Here is a 21,545-nt window from a genome sequence, read left to right as displayed (position 1 = left end):
CACATAAACTACACAACACTACAGGGACTGGACACAATAACATGAACTAATTCATTGCAGTAAATACTACCTTTGTGAGGCTCATAATATTAACTATTATTTCAGACGACAGGTGATTTCCATGATTCTGATTCTGATTCCTCCCTCCTCGCTCTTTGTCCTCAAACCTATGACCTAGAAATCAACCATGGTCTGCCATCTTCTAGGATGGTCTGATCCTATTTGTGTCTCAGAGGAGATGAAGAGATTGAGCAAGGCATTATTGCATAAATATAATATGGTAGATTAGCAGTGGTGAGCCTAGACTCTGGGGGGACCTCAGGCAAAGAAGCCCATTGAAGCCCATCCAATATGCATTATTATTGTCAGATGCTATAATTTACCAATGTCCCCTAAATGCCTCACATGCAGACTATTGATAGATACTACAATTAACACGCCCCCTAACGCCTAACTTGCAGACTTTCAGTAGACATGACAATTTAAAGATGTCCTCTAACACCTCAATTGCAGACTATTGATAGACTCTAGAATTCATAGATGTCCTCTAAATGCCTCACATGCAGAGCATTTGTAGACACTACAATTTACAGATGTCCCCTAATGCCTCACTTACAGATTACTGGTAGAAACTACAATTTACAGATGTTCCTTAAACGCCTCACATGCAGACAATGGGTGGATGCTAATTACAGCACACATCAAGAGGGGAACCTCATGACAGGTTTGGGGAAATAGCTGTGCACTGTATCGGGTCTTTACTGGGGGAGTTAAAGGGGGTTTATAGTTGTCATTGCAAAATGTCAATATGATTGTAATATGAGGGGCCGTCAGGGGCCCCTTTTCCCCTTGGGGACCCCAGCATTTGGCATGACCGGTCATCAAATGCCTCTTCATTTGACAGAAAACAAATTTCCTCCCCTCAATATTCTGAGTGTCACTGACACACTGAATGTTCACCGAACTCCTCCTGCTTCATGCTGGTTTTCCTGTCATCACAATAGCTGGATCCTCTGTGCACCATGATGTGATCACTCACATGTCTGCTACACAGGTAACCACAGTTTGTGTGATTAGCAGCTTCACTGTTCCACATGTTAAATGCAAACCACTGTGTAGCTGCTGTTGTTGGACACATCTGGTGTTTGTCAGTGTAACAGTCTGGTGATGGAGTCTGGATGTCTGGATGACCTGAGATTCACTTACTCTCTTGAGAGCTGGGTCTGTAGTTGACGTGTCAGTAAACTGTGTCTCTGTGAACTAACCAGGTTATCACTGTGTTGCTGGTCAAAACAAACCACTGTGTGTTTCGTATGTTAGTGAACATTCAACAAGCTGCTGCTGGTTAATACTTAAATACTATTAATAAATACTGAAATAACTATCATACTGAAAATACAGAAAAATAGGTAGTGTTTCTTCATGCTGATACACAGACTGTGTGTTACTGACTGAACAGAAACATGAGCTAGTACAATCACAGCCTCATTAGTGCTTTATTGTACTGTCCTGTATATATATTACTTTGCTGTGTATATTGGGAAAATCAGAAAAGTGTTATTTTGTATAAAACACCAGCTGATATAATATTTTAAAAAAATAATGTTCATGTTTTGAAATAGTTTTATTTTATTTTTTAGACCCTCTCACACATCTCAGAAACAAATCTTTACCTGGTCTAAATATAAAACTGATTTCTGTGGAGGTTTTTGCCAACAATAATTTTTGTGTTGAATAATTCAGACATGCACTGCGAAACAAACATGTCTCTTTTCCCTTTTTTTTAAATAACATTAACTGTTAATACAAGTGGCCTCTAATTATGTGTGAAAGAAAGCATTTTTTATGAAAACAAATGCAATTGCATGGTTCTCATATGAAAAATGTCATATTACTACAGTTGTATTATGTGGTTATGGTTCACTCATAAATTCCTCCTAAGTTTAATAGAGCGCTGCAGCAGCTAAAACCGTGTTGAGGGACTGACCGTGACGTCTTCGAGGTCTCGGCCCAGCTCGGTGGAGCTGGCCACCGCCTCTCGCTCCGTGATCCACTTCTCTAACTCCTCCACCTCCTTGTTGAGTTGATAGAGCCAGTACTGCTGCTCCAGCTTGGTCTTCCTGTGCTCCACCATGTCCTTCAGGGACACGTACAGCCGATCTATGTGGGACTGCTGCTTGGTGATCTGCTCGCTGTTGAAAATGTTTCAGTAACCAACAAGGTAATTAGTGACAGTGCTATCCTTATATTACTTTACACACTGTGGATAGAAGATTTAGAAAACCAAACATTTCTTTGGGTTTTTGTGCTGCTTTGTGGGTGCACCTGTCCGGGTGTCCAAGCTCCAGTAGACGCTGGCACTGCTGGGATAACATGCCCACTGTCTCTGCATATGTTTCCACTGTTTGCTCCAGAGCCAGGTGGGCCTTCAGCAGCTGCAGAGTACTTGACTCATCCTGAAAAACATCAGAATAACATCAGGATATCAGCGTCATATCTTCACTTTGTTTTTATGCCATCAACTACCTGTGTGGGCATCAGGGCTGTCCATACCGTGCCTTTTTCTTCACTAACAAGCTGCAGCTTCTGTCCCGACAGCCATGATTCCACTTTAGCTGCCTCACTGTAGTACTGCTGAGCCTGCAGGGCGGCGTCCAGCATCACAGACCTCCTCTCCGTCTCCAGCTGCAAAACCTCCCACAGCTGACGCACATGCCCCGCCCCTTCACGTACAAAATCCACCTCAGGAGTCCTCAGTGAAGCGATAATCCCCGCCCGGTCCAGAACCTCCTCAACACGAGCCCGCCGCCCTGTCAGCTCCCTCTGGAGTGTCTGAAGGACCAATCAGAGGTAAATTCCCAGACTTGGAGGTCAGGCCATGTTTCAGCTGACCATGACCAAACGTCATTTTTGACACTTACCTGGTTCTTTTTTACATGCTGCTGCACACTCTGGAGGTTGCTCCCATAATCCTTACAGGAGGCCACGGGAAGCCTCTCCTGTATCCACAGCTATCAAGTAACCCAAGTCAGATCATCACATATTTCAGACTGCTAATTTACAGGATCAAAACATGGAAGCCATTCTTCTAAATTCTGATTCCTAAAATACATGGACCTTAATATGATATAACTTAATATAGTGGCTGTAACTGATGTGCAAAAGGGAGCTGTGTATGCAGAAGAGGAACTACATGAAATGAAAGAATGGGGAACTGAGAGGAAAGTGTGCCACTCACTATCTCATCCTCCAGGTCCTGGGCGACTTGGTGCATCTCTTTGGAAGCCAGCAGGATGCGGCGTCTCTCCTTCAGGGGCTCAATGAGGCGGCCGATGCGCGTCTCTACCATGCCTGACTGCTCGCCGCCTTCCCTGTCACCTGCCATCAGCCCTCGCTGGGGTAGGCAGACCCCCTGCAAGCTTCCCAGCTCTCCCACATCCCTGTAAAAGTCCCCTATCTGAGACTCCATAGCCTGCACGGAGGGAAGAGGAAGGTCATGTTACAGGCATGGACAAACACGGCACATCAGCTTTTTCCTATCAGAACATTTCAGGGGTTATGTAATGGGCTGCCTCACTTTAAGGAAAAAAAGCATATGGTGCATTTTTTAATGCCACTGAACCTTGTGTCTGAGAACATGCCACAACAGCAGCCTCGGTGGACACATGTCAGAGCTGGGGAAAATTACATAAACTACAATGAGCTGAACTGTACAGTCTGTCAAAAACATTAGCTTTATCAGGGCTGATCAGAGACTTTCAGTCCTACAAACATTTATTTCTCATAGAGAAATAATCTTACATGTCAAAGAGTGGAGTCAAAAAAGCTAATTCTTATAGGCAAAACTGGAGCCCAACGGAGAAATAATAACGAAGAACATTTACTCAGATACAGCATTCAAATACAGTTTTAAGGTACTTAAACTGAGTATTTATGCTACTTCACACTTATCTGCTCTACACTACATTTCTGAGGGAATATTGTAGTTTTTACTCCACTGCATGTTTATTTCACAGCTATTTACTTTTTACTTACTTAATAAACTATGAGGCTGTTATAAATTAACTACCCAACAGCTGAGAAAACCAGCTCCACTCATGTTACATGTTAATGCACTGTTGATAATATTACAATAATGTTATGTAACCTTTATGCTATGCATTTAGTTTTTGTTTTGCATGATGAGTGATTTGATTTTTGATACTTTAACTACATGTTGCTGCTAAAATGTTTGTACTTTAACTTAAGTAAAATGCTTAAACTCCTGCTTCCTCCCACAGTCCACAGACATGCAGGTTTAGGTTAAGTGATGACTCTAAACTTCCAGTAGGTGTGAATGTGATTGTGAATGGTTGTATGTCTCTATATGTCAGTCCTGTGTTAGACTGGTCTGCCATCCTGTCCAGGATGTACCACGCCCTCGCCCAGTGTCAGCTGGGATTGGCTCCAGTAAATAAAATTAATACAAATTTTAAGTTTAAAATTATGAATATAAGACTTTTTACTGGTATTATATTATATTATATTATATTATTGTAACTTTAATAAAAGACTTAATTACTACCACTACTGCTGAAGCCCTGAAAATATAAGAGCAGCTAAAAATGCTTGCTGGTTCTAGTCCACCTTACCTTCCACATTCACTCTCACTGAGTTTACTTCTTAGCTACAAAAACATGAATGTTAGACATGAAGGAACAAAAAAGACATTTTCATCTATATTTTAAAACGGGCTTTTTAAGATTGTTAACTTTCAAAAATGTCCAAAAACCTTTTCCCACTGAGTTTTAACATTCAAGGTTTAAAGTTGCTATCTATCAAAGCGTGTGCAGTGAAACTCTGATGATTAGAATAAAAAGAAAATTAAATATATATATGTATACAATTTCAAATTGTTTAAATATATATTTGTCAGTATATGTCATCACATTATCACAGTGCTAAAGTGGAAACTTGCCTGGTGTGTAGGTGGATTTTTTCCACTGTATAAAAATGTGCATAAGTAACAGTTTAAGGCAAACTACAGAATAAAGGCTTGGAAACACTGAGTGTAAACATGCATGGATGACAGTGTGTTAGACAAAGCTTAGGATAAATACAAGTCAGTGGTGGTAACTGAACCTTCTCGGAGCAACCCTGGAGACCATGGAGACCCTGGAGACCTGCCTGGAATTTCTGGAGCTGCTCATTGAAGGTGGGCAGATGGTGTGCCTGCTCCAGCTGGGGGGGCTGCTGCTCCAGGTTGGAGAGCTGGTTGTCGAGGTCCGAGTAGCTCTTCACGGCCGGCTCAGGCTTGTTGTTCTCAAAGAGCTGGCGGGCCTTGGCCTTGGTCGTGGTCTCCAGGTCGGACCAGCATTCTCGGATCTCCTCCAGCTTCTGCTGAACGACTGAACGCAGCTCCGGCTTCTCCTGGATCAGCTCCTGCCCCTCCTGGAGATAGATGGTTATAACTGTTAAAGGCCAATTGTTACACTGACTCTTAAACCACCAACAGTTTAAGATCAAAATCCCACATCAGTTTAGTCAGTTAAACCTATCCTATTTAAAAACAACAATATGTGTTGGACGGTAATTTCCTGGCTGAATTTTCACTCGTTCACTTGTCCTTTAATGTCAGCTCTTGCTTCAAGGGATGGTTCGAATGGGCTCAGATAATTGTTGCCTCATGCGGGACCAGAAATCTGCACAACCACAGCACTGAACTGTCTACCACTTTAGACTTTAAGCATAAATTAGATTAGATTTTATTTCTAAAATTAGATTTATTCATTTTAAATACATTTTCATGTCCATGAAAAGAATTCTTAGATAGCCAGAAACCTTTTATCACTTGTCTTTATCAAAATGACTTGGCATACATAGAAAGAGCTACATTACAAATCTCCATATAGATACCCAGACACATCATGTTATTCTAAACCATGAACCTGTGGATCTGTTTTTGTATTTATTCCATTTCAAATGTGCAAGAAAGTGAGTGGCTAAATTCAGTTTTGTCCCCAAAATAGCTTGGGACAACACAGCTCCATGCCAAGGCTTCGAGCCCCCCGCATGCAGAGAGGCAGGTGTATGGAGCAAAGTCTGGCCTCGGGCTGACCCAAAAATCATGCATGGTAAGTCTAATAAACCCCCCCTCTGTCCTCTGCCTGTGCTCCTCTGCTGCTCTTCCCTCCTCTAAATCTTGGGCTTTGTTCATGACGTGATCTGGATGAGGAGATGCGGCGAGATCAAAGCTGGTGGCATTTTCCTTTGTGTCAATGAAGCTCTTCCCTGAAATAGATTATTACCAGTCTCCTCCCAAACCTAGACTTAGGGGAGTAAGAGGTGTTTTCCTCCTCTGACAGGATTGTGGATATTCCTGCATCTGACCCACTAAAACTCATTTATAGCATCAAGACTTAAAAAGCCCCTGATAATGCTGCAGCTTTTTTATTTTCATGTTATAAGAAGGAAGCATTTATGCTGTGTTCTTTTACATTCCTCTGATATTTATGATCGTGGGTGATGTATTCATTATTTACTTAGCTTGTTTTGTAATAACAAGTGTGCACATGATGGATTTTATCTTCTAAACCCTGCTCCTCTCCTTTATCTTTCACAGAGAGCTGGACCTATATCCTATGGCTTTCATAATGCAGTGCTGCATTCCTCCTCTTGGCACAGGCTCACTGCTTAACTGCTGCTAGTGCTCACTCTCTCACATCCCCCCCCTCTCTCTCTCTCTCTCTCTCTCCCATCTTCCCTCAGCCTCGCTCTGCCTCTCATAATGCAGAGCCAGCAGAAAGCAGGTCTCTCTCTCTGCTCTCTCCTGGCTTTACTGACACACAGAGTGAAGCAGAAGGAGAAGAAATCAGAGAGGGGGTGGAGAGAGGAGAGGAAGAGGAGGAAGGCAGAGTGAAGGAAGAGGGTAAGCAAAAGGAGGAAGAATCAAAGGTTTGTGGAACAGGAATGAGGCTGTGGGTGTGTTGGGCCGTGCTACACCCTGGGCACAGTTGGATCCAAAGGGCATCTGTGAAGTAAATTTTCGAGGCAGTCATGGCTGACGTAGTGTGATATTTTAATGGCTACCACATATGAATCATGTTATTACGGCAGCATTGTCTTGCCAAATTCTGCAGCCTTTCTCTTAATGCTGATGCAGCATAGAGAAATAGTGGGTGGTATTAGAGGGTTTGTTTTATACTACTGGCACAAACAACAGTGGCTGCAGGCCTACTGAATGCATAAAGGTAACACTGTCAAACCCATCTGTACAACACTTCTACCAGTCCACACAACACCTGAACCCTGAGCAGACATCCAGATTCAAATTTAGCTAATCAGCCCAACCCACAATGCAACACTAACATTATCATCTATTACAGTAACATCAACATTTGCTACCAGCTGCTTGTAAGGATTTTTCTCTATTAATATGAACAACTTTCAACTGCAATGTACACTAGAAGAACTCATGAATAAGTATGTTTATTTTCATAAAAATGTGCTACGTATTAGTATAAATGAATTCTAGTATTAAAAGTTAAAAACTGAACAGGTTGAATATTATCACTGTATGAGGCAAGTTCATAACATCTAAGTTCATATGTAGTTGTTCTGAAAAGGAGTCTCAAAAAAATCATTTACGGACCAGTGAAGCATGGGCGGCATGTAGTGCAGTGCAGGGTAGTGCTCGTAGCATGTTCTGTCTGAGAGTACCACTGCCATCAGACAGAAATGTATTATTCATTAAAGCAATGGTTTTGATACTGTAACCTGCTGTTTTTAGTCAGACTTTTAAAATATATTTTTATGGTCCAAACTCAGGCTCCTAAAACAGCAGAATGGACATTTATCTATTGTACATCATGGGGCTGTGAGTATTTTTTGATTTGGAGTAAAACATTTTATTAATCGGGAGGAAAAAAAAAAAAAGAAGTTTACCAGACAAAAAGTACAGACATATGGATGGGAACAAAAATTCTAAAGAGGTCAGGACAGTGGATGCAACACAAATGAAAAAAAGCACAATAAGTTAATAAAGTAAGTAAAAAGAGGTACGTGTAAGATGAAAAACAGCAGCATCTGAAAGTGACAGTGCTGTAGTGGCTCAGATGATGTACAGTATGTTTTCACAGACAGAGAGAAACAGTGTGTGTACTACAAGTGAAAACAGAGGAAAGTTCACCTATACTGTGTTAAAGATGTTAGAGACTTTCATAAAAAGTGTACAGCTGAAAAAGTGTAAGATACTGATAATTTTCCAAATCCCGATGTAACACCAGGTATATTTACACACTGGAAAGTGTTTGGACAATTACCTGCAGCTGCAGCTGTGACTATTTCTAGTGCATTGTAAATGTATTGCAAGCTGTATAATGTGCACAATGCTGTTTGAAACATGCAAATGGTCTGAACAATGTTTAAATGAAGAACAAGTGAAGATAAGACTTCACGGGTTTAACACAACTATAACAGTGATGTAAATGTGTAGTAGATGCCACAATTAAAAGCAAGTGCAGTTACCTTTTATTGGATTTAAAAGATTTCCACTAACTCTAACTAACACATCACCAGACTGAGGAAAAAGAACCTTCAGATGTTTTGTCATTTGTCTGTTATTTCACTTTATTCACTTCATTATTCAGCTTTGTCACATCAAGATGCAGGTGACTGAGAGAACTAATCACAGCTCTTTTAGAAAATATGTCCATGTTTCTCCACATGGACACTATGCAGCTAAGATTAAAAGCTTAATACATAGTACTATATAATATATAATACTTCACAATGTCAAGAAACCCCTATAGCAGATGTGACCTAATTAATGATGCTAATTTGATGGCAATGTTGGCTTGTAGTTGACATATGAGCATGTAGTGATCATTCAGTTAGAGCTTTACTAGCTACCCTCGTACTGGGGCTACACATACAACAGATTTAACAGCATGTGACAGTGTGATATTACACCTGTGTTACTCTCTCACTGAGTGTGAGCCATTGCTATTGGTTTGATCTCTGATAGATTAAATGTTCAGAGCACCAGCATGAGCCTTTAGCAACCATGTATCAGTACTGCTACTTCATGTGTTAGTAACAAATAAATAACAGGATATAATAATGTAATCATTTTAATGCTAACTGAATATGCATAGGTTGTTTGTCTCTATATATCATACTCTATACGCTGTGATAGACTGGCATCCTGTCTAGGGTGTACCCTGCCCGGGTCTAGTGTCCGCTGGGATTGGCTCCAGCCTCCCATGACCTGTTCCGATAAGCAGTATGGACAATGAACGAATGAATGAATCATGAATAGATTAAAACACCCACAGCTACCTGAATATGTGTATCATCTATTTGAGTTAGTCTTTGTTAATTCATAGGAGCTTCACATGATCTTGATATTGCACATCACACGGTACAACATTAAGATAGAAAAATTCTAACATACAGCAAATCAAATGTGTGTTATAGTCTTTGTTGTTGAGTGTTGGAATTTCTACTATATGAAACGTGTGAAGTTAAATATTAACTTCATGAGAGAAGATAGGAAAATAGTGAATTGTGAATCTGATTCAAAGCTATGACAATGTCAAATTCTAACAACATCTACTTAAATCAATCTCATGAAGCCTGACTTAGAAAAGCTTATCAATTTGTGCCATAGTTAGTTAGGTAGGAACTTTTTTTGTCCACACAGTGGGATATTGTGTTTTGTTTCACCTCATATCATTAAAAATAACACAAAACAACTAATGAAGACAGACATGGAGACACAGCATTGACAGACAACTGAACGATGAAAGATGAACTGTAGGCTAAGCGGAGAGGGGCTAGATGTTTAGTTAAAAACACACACTGTCGAGAAAAACACAACATAGACACACAGAGGTAAACTTAAATTAAGCTAGACTTACTCTTCATTTAAGATGTGGTGATTTTGGGAATCTCCTCATGAATTCAGTATTGGGTCATGTTTGAATGTTAGTTTACCTTACAAGGAGCCTAAATGCCTCTGTCATTGATTTAGTATATTTTTATTTTTTTGAAATAGACATTATATTAAAAGAGTCAACAGTAGGAGGAAAGTGAGTTAATGGCAGAGAAGGGTTTGTTTTTGTCTTTTTTTTGCCACATTCTTATTATACTCTTCCAAATGCATGGCGGAAAATGAACGCATATTCTTTTCAAGAATCAATAATAAAAAGGGCTCCACTGTTGCATTACTTTTATTACTTCTTTAATTTGAACACAGCAGCCTCATATGCACCGTCCTGCTAAATACTCACCTGAGCAACAAACGTGTTAATCCACCACTGAAAATAATCCCCAACAAATGCACAGTAACTATTTACACCTGTCTGAGTAACAAAACTGCAGGGTCCAGATATTTTTAAGAAATTACTTTTCAGTCTTAAAGAAATGATAGTATCCTGTACTCCAACTGCTGTCTGTGTTAAAGATGGGCTGTGGAGCTGCAGGCAGGGTAGGGATGTCAGGGAGTGTGGGCCTTTTTCACAGCAGACACGTGTTATAGTAGGAAATGCAGAGGTGTCACTGACAACATGATGGCTCGTTGTTCTGTTCGGGTGTCCCAGTAAGACAGGACAGTGTGACAGTGAGCTAGCATGTATCTGAACGGTACCTGAATCCTGAAACTGAAGCAGCTAAATGTAACTCAGCCATCATTATTTCATCCTCTACATCTGTGCCCTTCCTACTGTGACCGGTCTAAATGTGGTCATTGAAAAATATCCAGTAAGAGATGGCTGAATGCTTTCTTAGTTTTAGTATCTTGGTCTTTTATTATTTGATGATTGAATTTCCTGACAATTAGAAAAATATAGAACAGGGGCGGCCCGATGGCGGAGTGGTTAGGGCGCATACCACATGAGCGGATGCTCTCAGCAGGCAAGCGCTGGGTCGACTCCCGACCGGCCCGACCGGCCCGACTCTTTCCTGCGTGTCATTCCCCCTCTCTCTCTCTGCCCCTTTCCTGTCACTCTCCACTGTCCTGTCAATAAAGGCAACAAATGCCCCAAAAAATATATAGAGAATAACATCAGCCAAACATACACTGACAAATGTGTTAAATTATCGCTTGATGATCCTTTATTAAAGTCCTACCAATCATATATGAAGGAGGACATGAGGATAATTCCATCTGGACTGTTTCAAAGTAGAAATAGAAAAATATACATTCATATTAATCCCAGATGAATGTAAAATATATTCGCTCCAGTCCCTTGTAGGACAGAGCTGAACAACTGATGACTAGTGTCCATATTTGGACATGTACGTGGTGGTGTTCATTAGTTTATCACTGATCTGTGTGCTCCAGTTCAACAGGACCATGGTTTATCTGTGTGTTTACAAAGCTTTGACCCCTGAGCCCACAGTGAGCCCCGGCACAAGGTCAGCTGTGAGTCCTCTCACTGTAACAGAGAAGCACCCACAGATCCTCCACATGCACCAGCCGGCCTGGAGCTGAGCGCCTGGCTTCATGTGCTGAGTAAGGACTGAGAGAGAACAGAGGTAAAGGGCCGAGGCGGGAACCCTTCCAAAAGGACGCCGAGTTCTCCAATCATGGCAGGACGCAGCGTCATCTCTTCTCTCTGTCGCTCAGGTAACGACAGAGAGATGTGTGGGGGTAGATTAAGTAATGCTAGCAGGGCTACGAAGACACGAGGGTCTCTGTGACCATGAACACAGGAACTTTAGGAAATCACACCAGACAGCACAGGAGAGACAGCCTCTACGGAGCAGCCATCTTCTGCACCCAGTGTCAATCCTTTCAGCTTATTTCTCTGGTATTTGGCATGAAAGGTTCCACAAATGCGCTGATGATTCAGAACCAAAGCAATATCCTGTTTCAGTCCGTTTTCATTTCAAGCTGAGATGTCATTCTACGTAGAGGGCCTCTCCATGGCTCTCTGAGTAGAGTCACATGACTGGCAGAACATGAACTGTCAGACTTGAAATGTTGAAATGTTACAGTTCACATCTATTAAAGGCAGCTGGTTATGGGTTACAAGGTGTTTGGTGGCCTAGTGATATAAGACCAAGTACCTGTAATGCTAATGGTTCGATTCTGGTCCAGGACCTTTGTTGCACGTTGCACCCTCCTCTTTCCCCAGTCCTCCTGTCTCTGTCTCTGCTGTAAGCCATCCAACAACTAAAGACTACATACCAGAAAAAGAAACCATAGCTTACACTGAGCATAGACATGTCCAGCTAGGTCTCTGTTATCATCTCACTACCGGACATCCCAGACAGGTAATAACACATTATATCTCATGAAAAAACAAAAAAACACAGTATTACCCTCTCTGTAGCAGCTACAGTGTCAATAAAATTACTGTAAAAATCATTTAGTTGTTAATTTAATTTCATAAAGAAATGTTCATGATGGTGAAAGGATTTTTAAATATGCCCAGTCACGTGTATATCACAGAGAACTGTGGTCATGAAATCATTTGCTGAGTAGATACATGTGTCTTCAACTACAGTAAAACATGCTTCTTTTCACTGTTTGTGTCCGGCTCCTCTTGAATGATTATCTAACCAAGAAGATTTATTTTATTTCACCAGTGTTAGAGAAAATAATAAATAGATATGGTCAGAGGTTGACAACAGATCCTCTCATTTTAATATAACAAATACCAATATTCCACTTGATCTCTACCATCTGACTTTCTTTCTGTTGAGCATGATCATTTCTATTCTTCTATTTATATTTCCTCAAACCCCAACATCAACATCACATTTGGGAAGTCAGTGTTTGGATTGGACAAAAACTTTACCTATTACACATAGATAGGTGGGCTTATACAAGCATTTTTCATTATTAATTTAATCTGCCAATTATATTATTATTTCATGAATCTCTTGCTCAATAAATTGTCAGATATCAGTTATAAATGTATATTACAATTCCCTAAACCTCAAGCTGCAGGTTCATATTGCTTGATTTCTTCTGACCTACAGACCCAAAGGTATTTAGCAAGATAAGGAGCAAATCATTGCACTGCACTAAAAATAATTTATATACCAACCAACCAAAATGAGAAATGTACATGTCAAAATATTTGTTTTTGTACTGTTTAAGCTTTATCTGTCATCCAGTGTCCTGTGATGTGGATTTTGAATGTATAGTACTAAAACAAATAGTCATTGTTGTTTAATTTGAAATAAATGAAATATTAATGTCAAATTTACCATAATGCACTCATAATGGACTCCAAACCTGATCATGTTTGACAATATCAAATCTTTTACAGCTCCATTTGACTTTTGTTGCTACAGTATATTTGATTATTAACTTTCCCATATATGAGTCTCTGCACATTGTAAAAATAACACCTCAGGTGTTTCCATCATGAATAAAAAAGCCTGTGGTGCACGGTTCAACTGGCAATACCTGAACAAACAATCTCCTGCACTACTAAACCACAACACATAACACTGTTGAGGACACAAATGAACATGGCTGCACAGACTCAGAGACTAAACCTGGGAATTCTCAGAAAAACTGTCTCTAGCTAAGATAAAATAACTAAAATGTCATCTCCTAAAAGCACAAACCTATCTGCACACATTGATCGGTATGCAACACAGTCACATCAGAAGTCATGTTTTAGTTCTTTTGCATCGTGACTGAAGTAAACCGAGGTGTCTGCTGGCTCAGTGGGAGGGTCTAGACTATAGCATGATGAGCCTTAAAACACATTTCACACATGGACGACCAGGATGGCTCATGAAGATTTCCTCATTAGGTAATATACAGTAACAGGGCTTGTCTTCAGCAGGCATGGTAATAATTAGTTACACTGCCATCTTATGAATAGTTAATAATACTGTGTGTACAACAAAAAATAATGTGTTAAAATCTATACGGTCTAATGAATTTCTTAATGTATTCAATAAAAATGAATAATTAAAACACAAGGAAATGCCAACAAAACCTGTCAGGATATTATCTTATCAGAGATGTAAATACATTTTAGCAAGGTCAAGGAGAAATGTCACCAATGCTGAAATTAAACTAATACAGACACTGACACTCTTTATGTTCATGCGTCCACAAGGCAATTGATGTACAGTATTTTAGTCACAGCTTTTGCTGCACTGATACACATACAGGACTGATAGGAGCCACTCAGTTGTTATTAGTTTAAGTAAGAAAGCTAAGTATCAAATGATCAAAAACAGAACACACTTTACATAATAAATCATAATGCATGGATAAGATTTGCCCTGGTGCAGATTTTTGCCCAGTGAACAGCCTGAAAGAAAATGAGTAATTATTAATAAGAATTAAAACTACAATTACAGGCTTTTAGCTGCACAAATGGTTTCTGCCTGACATTTATCTAATGTTTCTCTGATGCTTAAGGGGGCTGAATTTAAAAGAGCACTTCCTGGTTTGACCACATTACAGTATTTTTTTTTTTTCTAAGATCTAATCAATTTGAATCAATTATTAGACACCATTACACATTTACTGTAGCCAGGCAGCAGCTCTGTTTAAACAGTTTAAGTACCAAAGCATGTTACACTGAGCTGGACACAACAGATAAACTGCACATTTTTATAGCAAAAATGACAATTTATATACAAACTTCACTCAGCTAAGTGCTTTAAGTCTCTGTACATGTCCTCGTCGTCATGTGACTGAGCTGAAAATCACATTTCTTTGAAGAACAGCAGCGATAAATTTGTGACTTAATGCAACATGCCATTAGCAGAAATGGAGTCTGATTGACTAATTCACATCTCAAGAGCCCACCTGAGCTTCTCTGAGGCAGAGGGCATGGAGAACATTCTGTGTGAATGATGGGATGTTGCTCTGTCAGGGGAGCAAAGCATGATGGGAATTACAGGGCAATGAAGCAAACCTGAGAATGTTTTCCTGATGTGAGCTGACTTCATATCAGCTGTGTGTTCCCAGCAGGTAGCTTTTGTAAATAAAGGGAAATGAGAGGTATGTTCCTCCTTCTGTATGTTCAGGCCTTCACTGCTGCAAAGGTTCACATGTCCTCTACATGATTCACTGCAACCTCCATAACTAGGCAATGAAATGAAATTCAGCTGGTCAGCTCTCAGTGCAACAAAACCAAGGAACCACAGGGATCGCACCACCTGTGAACCTGAGAACAACACAGCCACTATAACAGTATAACCTTGAGAATGTAATTCAGGATGTTCCCAAGCAAAGTGATGAAATGAAAACTGAGTGATGACATCTCTCCCACTTTCACCTATTCCATTTCACTGCCACCACACCCACCATAAACACTGTTTCTTGGTCATGTGCTCTCTCTGGCATGGTATGTTCCCCTCAGCTCACCTACTCTGCCCATCTGTCCTCCCCATCCGACCCTCCCTCCGCTGTCATGCTCTGGTCCCCTCCACTCACCTGTTCTATCTTGGCCAGCCATTCTTTATTGCGGGCCAGTTCTGCCATAAAGGCCTGGTGCTTCAGCCACTTCCTGTGTAGCTTTTGAGCCTCATCCCGCGCTGTGTCTCGGGCCATAAGCATCTTCTCCTCCACCCGCTGTCCCAATCACTCAGCTAGGGGAGACAAAAATAGCCACCATCAGGAGCCCAACGCTTGAGCCAGCCCTTCTTCCCCCCTTTCCCACAGGACGTCCTGCCTGCCTCCGCTACGCAAGAGCCACCCGCTCTGCTCTGCAGGGGCCTGGGTACCTGTGCTGTCACCACCCTCCCCAACCCCCACCAGACACCCTTTTCTGGAGAAAAAAAAAATCAAGATAAGCACCTCAGCAGCAGTGGTAGCAATGGAAGCACTCAAGCCCTTCCGTTGGGTCGCCCCTGGGTCCTCATGCCCTACCACTTCATGGGTCTTGCGGTCCTGATGCTGCAGTGCCTGCTAGCCAGTCTCAGAGAAGGCAAAAGCAACCAGCGAAATAGAGGAAATGCGCCAATGACAACACTGGTAAAGAATGACACACATCCAAGATTCCTTGTGGGCTGTGGGTTATCTTCTAGCTCTGGATGTCGATTACAATCCAGCCATCAGTGGAGGTGTAGATGTAGCATAGCCACAGAAGAATCTTTCAGCCAGGGCAAAACCTGACCATCCACCACTCTCCAGTCCCGGTCAATCTGTAGTCCTGTTTAACGATGCTTTAGACAGGAGGAGGAGGAAGAGTTGGAGTGGGAGGAGCAGGGTGAATGGGATGCAGAGTCAGTGCAGAGGAGGCCGGATAACATAAGCTATCCGCTCTTGAAATACATCGTCCCCACCGCTGAAAAGATGCACACACAGGCTGGTGTGAAAATAGCACACTATTTTCTCTCCTCAGTTCCCCTTCCTCGTGTCCCTGAACAGCTCAGCCGCGGTTGGTGCATGCTGCTGCAGTCCTTGCCTCTCAGCTACGCTCCTGTGTGTGTGTGTGTGTGTGTGTGTGTGTGCGCGCTTGTGTAAGTGTGTGTGTGTGTGTGTGCAATCACAATCAGCACTGCAGTGCCGGAGCAGAGCGAGAGAGGGAGAGAGAGAGAGAGGGAGCGAGAGCAAGAAGGAGGGGAGGGAGGAGGGAGACAGCAAGAGGAGAAGGGGAGAGGGAGACAGGGAGAGGAAATGGAGAAAGGGGGGAGCATCAAAGCCAAAAAAAAAAAAAGAAGAAGAAGGGGAGAGCAAGTCAAAAGAGGGAAAAGATGGTGAGGGAAGGGGGTAGTGAAACAGAGAAAGGAAGAGAGAACCTGCGTCATCCCTCAGTGTCACCAGGGACATTTCTCTGCACTAGAAATGACTGCACTTGGAGCGGGAGCAGGATTTGGGAAGGGGGGGGTTTCGTTTTAAAACAGCTGAATGAGAGGGAAGGAGGACGCATGCACACATGGTCCACAGTGCAGCTGAGTGATTCTGATCACTGTTCACTCACCCTCCTTAAGGGAACCTGCATATGATTCTCCTGCTGCAAATATGTCATGTGTGCACAGAGCGTGCATGGATTTCACTGTGGCTGAACCAGCTCCATCCAATCAGAATTAAAGACAATTTTATGTCTTCAAAAATTTGTTCTGAGCTTGGTTCTCTTTTACTCTGCATTTGTGCTGCAGCACCGAAAACATTTTTTATTTATATATTGTTCTTTGAAAAGACCAATATTTATCAAATTGAATTATCATAGCATCCAGAGTTGATTAAAGTTTCATGAATGGAGGCTGAAGTGGAGCACTAAACCCTGAACCACCAAGTTTTGTTGTCCTGTCTAGTTGTGTTTTTTCCTTTTTCTTTTTGTGTTTAGTTCAGATTTTATTAGATTATCTGTGTTTTCTGGAACCAGCAAATGGCTCTTTGGTTTATAATTAAAATCACTAACATTATATTATTGAAATATAAATTATATATAAATACATTTATATATATATATATATATATATATATATATATATATATGTGTGTGTGTGTGTGTGTGTGTGTGTGCATGTGTGTGTGTGTGTGTATATATATATATATATATATATATATATACACGTATACATATATATATATTGACATTATATTATGCATTAACAAAAAGAGGTTTTTGTTTTGTTGTGATTTTCATCATCACAGGCATTAATCAGACCTCATCAGACCCAAAATAAAACAAATAAATGACAATTATTCAAAAACATAAAACTGAAGAATTTGCCTCAAGCTGTATATGTGATTTTTCTTTTTCTCTCATTGGAAACACAAGCCCGTGTTTACAAAAATTACTGATGTTAACAGCATCATAAAACATTAATGACGTAGATTAGGTGTCTCAGTGTGTTTAAAGGCTGTCAGTTAGTTTGCGAGTGGTTGCAGGTTTAATTCTGTGCTTTTTGTTTTTTTTTATTTTGAATCATTTTATTTTAGGCTGCACTGTTCACACAGAAATGAATAAATAAATAAAATGATTTATTGAGTCTTCAATATCAGGTACAAGAGTGTTTGGTTTCACATTATGAATTTCTGGATGTAATCCAGGCACAACACACATGAGTGTTGTGCCTGTGAACTGTGATGCTCCCTGATCCAAAGAAATCACATGTTCAGAAACACGTGAAATTGTGTCGAAATGCCGGCAGTAGCTCAGTCTATACACTCAAACACCGCACAGACAAACTTGCTTAATCAAACTTTCTGCCAAGGTTTGTTCAATAAGTCAAATACTTAGGTCTCATCACTAACCCAGTCAAACATGTCAGACAGCTGATGATACTGGGAGGGGCTCAGGGCTCTCTGATACGCATACTAACCTACACCTAATGGCAATGCTAACATGCCAATATTTATCAGGTTGTAGTTACTATGTTTACAATCTTCCTTTGTTACCACACTAAAATCTGCTTTCTGAGGCTGATATAACTCTCATTAGTTTTGAAGGTATTGTATCATAAACGAAAGCACGAGACAAATTAACATTTTGACCTATGATGGTGCTAGATGAAAAGTTACGTGATCAAAAAAATGTATTGCAATGCATCTTGAGAGGAAATGTCTATCTAATTTCACAGCAATCTGTTCAGCAGTTCATTCAAAACCACCTAGGTCAACCACATGGTGGTGCCAGGGGAAAAGTCATTAGAATTCATCCTCTGGGAACCATGAATGAAAGTACAAAGTTTTATGATCCATCAAATCCAACAGTTGTTGTGCTCTTTCAGTCTGAATCACAGTGGTTGACAGTGGTGGACTCAACAGATCAACAATGAGTGCGTTGATCCTGCACTTGGGTTACATGTTGCACATGTAAGCAACAGACAGTATACTTAGAGCTGGGCGAGCCTATATGCTCACTGCATAATTTGTGTAGGGCTCCATGAAAAGAGAAAAACACAGCATTAGAATGAATTGCAGGAACAGCAGTCTTACCTGACTGAATTGACTGTATGCATTTGACTCCATACCAGGACACCCTGTTCACAGAAACCACCAGACCACTGATTTTGTGGGCTAACCCTATTTATTTATTTATGTAATGGGTACACATATTGCCTTCAATGTCTTATGATCGCTAGTTTGCACTCATTGCTTTGATATAGTCCCCAAAAGTGAAGCCAAAACATCTCAGTCGCCCTCTGGTGGCTGGCTGCTGTGTAGGTCATAAACCCCACCCTCTCCATATTAGTGGATGGAACAAAGGCCAAACTAAAAAATCAAAGTACACATCAGATAATTTTTTCCCGAAGATGGTTGCTGTCAATTTAGCGTTTAGCTTTTAGAGTTCATATGTGTATTTTTAATTACATATTTGATGCAATAAAATGGGAGTGTGATGTCATGATCAACATGATTGCGCTGGCCGTACGGGCAGAACATCGATACTGTGGCTCCACTGGCTTGTCACTTATATCGAGAATATTTTGGCTTCATTTTTGTACAGCGGGAGGAAGTGGAGACATCATCTTTATCAAGAATCATAAGCTATGTCTCAATTAAGGGGTCACACTAGCATTGTTTGTAGCTGTCATAGACCGTGAGGGCAAACCGAAATGAGACAGTCTGGCCTACCATTGCATCACAAACTGCATCACACCTGTTGCCTAGGAACCTTGACAACATGTACTTTTAAAACTATGGTTTGTACCATAGTTGTACCATTCAGCTGAGCTGAAAACCAGTACTTACCTTTAAAAGTGTAATTCTCTAGATCTCTGTCTGTGTTGTTTGCTGCCATATTATTTTCATTAATTGTGTACAATGAATCTTGGGATAGATTAGGCCATGAAGGATCCACACATTGGAGCCTTTGTTGCCCAAGAAAAGAAGGTCACATTTCTCGGCCGCATTTGACGGAGTCTTCAATTGGCGCAACAACCTAGTCGCGCCAATGTGATACAGTTGGGTTTTGAATGCACCCCCTGAATTGGGACACAGCTATAGAGTGCTGCAGGGATGACATCTTTTTGTAGGCCAACCCAGAAGTTAGCCAATGGGATTTTGTTATTGGCTTTTTGATTATTGCAGAAAATAAACTGACTGTGACAAACAAACATTTATGATACTTGCATGTTTTGTTCAGCAAGATAATCTTCAAAATTCAACACCACTTTTATGATTTTTGCAGCCTAATAGCCACAATTAAAAAGCTAATGTTAGCAGGAGTTTATAAACAAGCTACATCACAGTTGCATGATTTCAAACTCACCACTGCTAAGATTCTAATTTGTAATTTCACTTACCTCTTCCACAAAAGTCTTTCCTCTTATATACTTAGTAGTAGTTTGCGAAAGTGCAAATATAAACACAACAAGGCTGTAAAGGTGGACTGGTGCACTTATGACGTATTTTATGTTGTAGAATAAATGTCAAAATATTTTGAGCTCATGTTAACCACAGACCTCATTTCAGCCATCCAGCCAAAAACCCATCCAAGAAACCCACTGACTTCAGGACAAGGGAACTAAAAGGACACAGTCCTGCACCACTCTATCGTGCGTCATTGTGAGACATGATGACGTAATTTTTGTCACTGAGTGACTCAGAGTCACGTCTGATGTGTGGATTCTGAGAGGTTCATCAACTCACTCCTGCTTTCTATATTATTGCTGGTCATGTTGACTGTGCATGCCAAAATGACCCTCAGGCCATCGGGAAGTTTCCTGGTGCTCACAATGGGCTTGCTTGTCACCCCCTTCCAGGGCTGTGTCCTAAATAATAATTTTGTAGTGTCTGAGTCACAATTTCGTTACAACTCTTGATTAATGCCAGATGGAAAAAAATGGATTGACTGTGACTGTTAATTAAATATTGAATTTAAGATGTTGATTATTTGGGCATACTGGACATCTCTCATGGGTCAGGTAAAAGGGGCCCTTAGCAGAATTTTGTTTAAGGCCCCAAGGAGGTCAAGACTGGCTCTGAGTGTACTTGTTTCAAAAAATTTGGACCAGCCTTATTTTGTTTGTCAAGAAACCTGGATGTCCACTGGAGTAATCCAATAGAAACTGCATTATCCAGGTTTCTGATCATTCTCTGCCATGTTCTCAGACACGTCATTATCATTATATATAATGGTAAATGATGGTAATGGTAAAATTTCAATACTGAAATAATTGGGAAGCCTGATTTCAACAATATTGGCACTCTTGATTTATATTACCAGTGATCAGGTGAAGTAGCTAAAACTAACACAGTGGCAAATGTAATAGAGTTCAGACAACCACAAGCCAAACACAAGGGTTGAGGTGACAGTCAGTAAAAAAATGAGTAACTGAGATGTTCCAGACTCAGCTGGACACAGACAATCCTAAATTTGGATATAGATTTAATCATGTAAATAGGTTATAAATAATCTTCATGTTTCATGTAAAAGACACATCTGGAATATGATTAAAACCAGGGTAGGACTCAAAACTGTGACACTTATGTGTATGTAAATTATACTGACTGACTCCTTAGAGTCACGCCACTGGCTTGACTAACAAAAATTACCATAAACATTTATTGCTTGTGGCATCACTGGGCTCAAAAATACAAGGTAAAGCAGCCTCACCACTACTTCTGTGGTTGTCTCTCAGGGAACTGTGTGTGTCTGTGTTGCTTAGTGCTTCTTGCCTGTGTA

The 21,545-nt window shown here is 40.7% G+C and overlaps 1 protein-coding gene across 2 annotated transcripts in view; it reads right to left on the bottom strand.

The window, feature by feature from the left end:
• Window positions 1–16,498, bottom strand: part of sptbn4a (spectrin, beta, non-erythrocytic 4a) — a 30,419-nt gene extending 13,921 nt beyond the window's left edge. Inside the window, exons 1-8 of one of the 2 annotated variants that reach the window (XM_071461313.1) lie at window positions 15,764–16,498; window positions 15,401–15,555; window positions 5,122–5,430; window positions 3,239–3,472; window positions 2,922–3,011; window positions 2,554–2,832; window positions 2,326–2,456; window positions 1,988–2,192 (exon numbers count right to left, since the gene is read on the bottom strand). In XM_071461313.1, the coding sequence (XP_071317414.1) occupies window positions 1,988–2,192; window positions 2,326–2,456; window positions 2,554–2,832; window positions 2,922–3,011; window positions 3,239–3,472; window positions 5,122–5,430; window positions 15,401–15,523 (1,371 nt within the window). In that variant the 5' untranslated portion in view covers window positions 15,524–15,555; window positions 15,764–16,498. Of the gene's footprint in view, window positions 1–1,987; window positions 2,193–2,325; window positions 2,457–2,553; window positions 2,833–2,921; window positions 3,012–3,238; window positions 3,473–5,121; window positions 5,431–15,400 lie in introns of both variants that reach the window. The other variant, XM_071461312.1, reaches the window with a different exon arrangement.
• Between the last annotated feature and the right edge of the window lie 5,047 nt (window positions 16,499–21,545).

The sequence above is a fragment of the Trachinotus anak genome, unplaced genomic scaffold, assembly GCF_046630095.1.
Source record: "Trachinotus anak isolate AG129_WGS33_773 ecotype Australia unplaced genomic scaffold, CSIRO_AGI_Tana_v1 ptg000024l, whole genome shotgun sequence".
In the NCBI taxonomy this organism is placed as follows: domain Eukaryota; kingdom Metazoa; phylum Chordata; class Actinopteri; order Carangiformes; family Carangidae; genus Trachinotus; species Trachinotus anak.
This window is presented reverse-complemented; position numbering and strand designations above follow the sequence as displayed.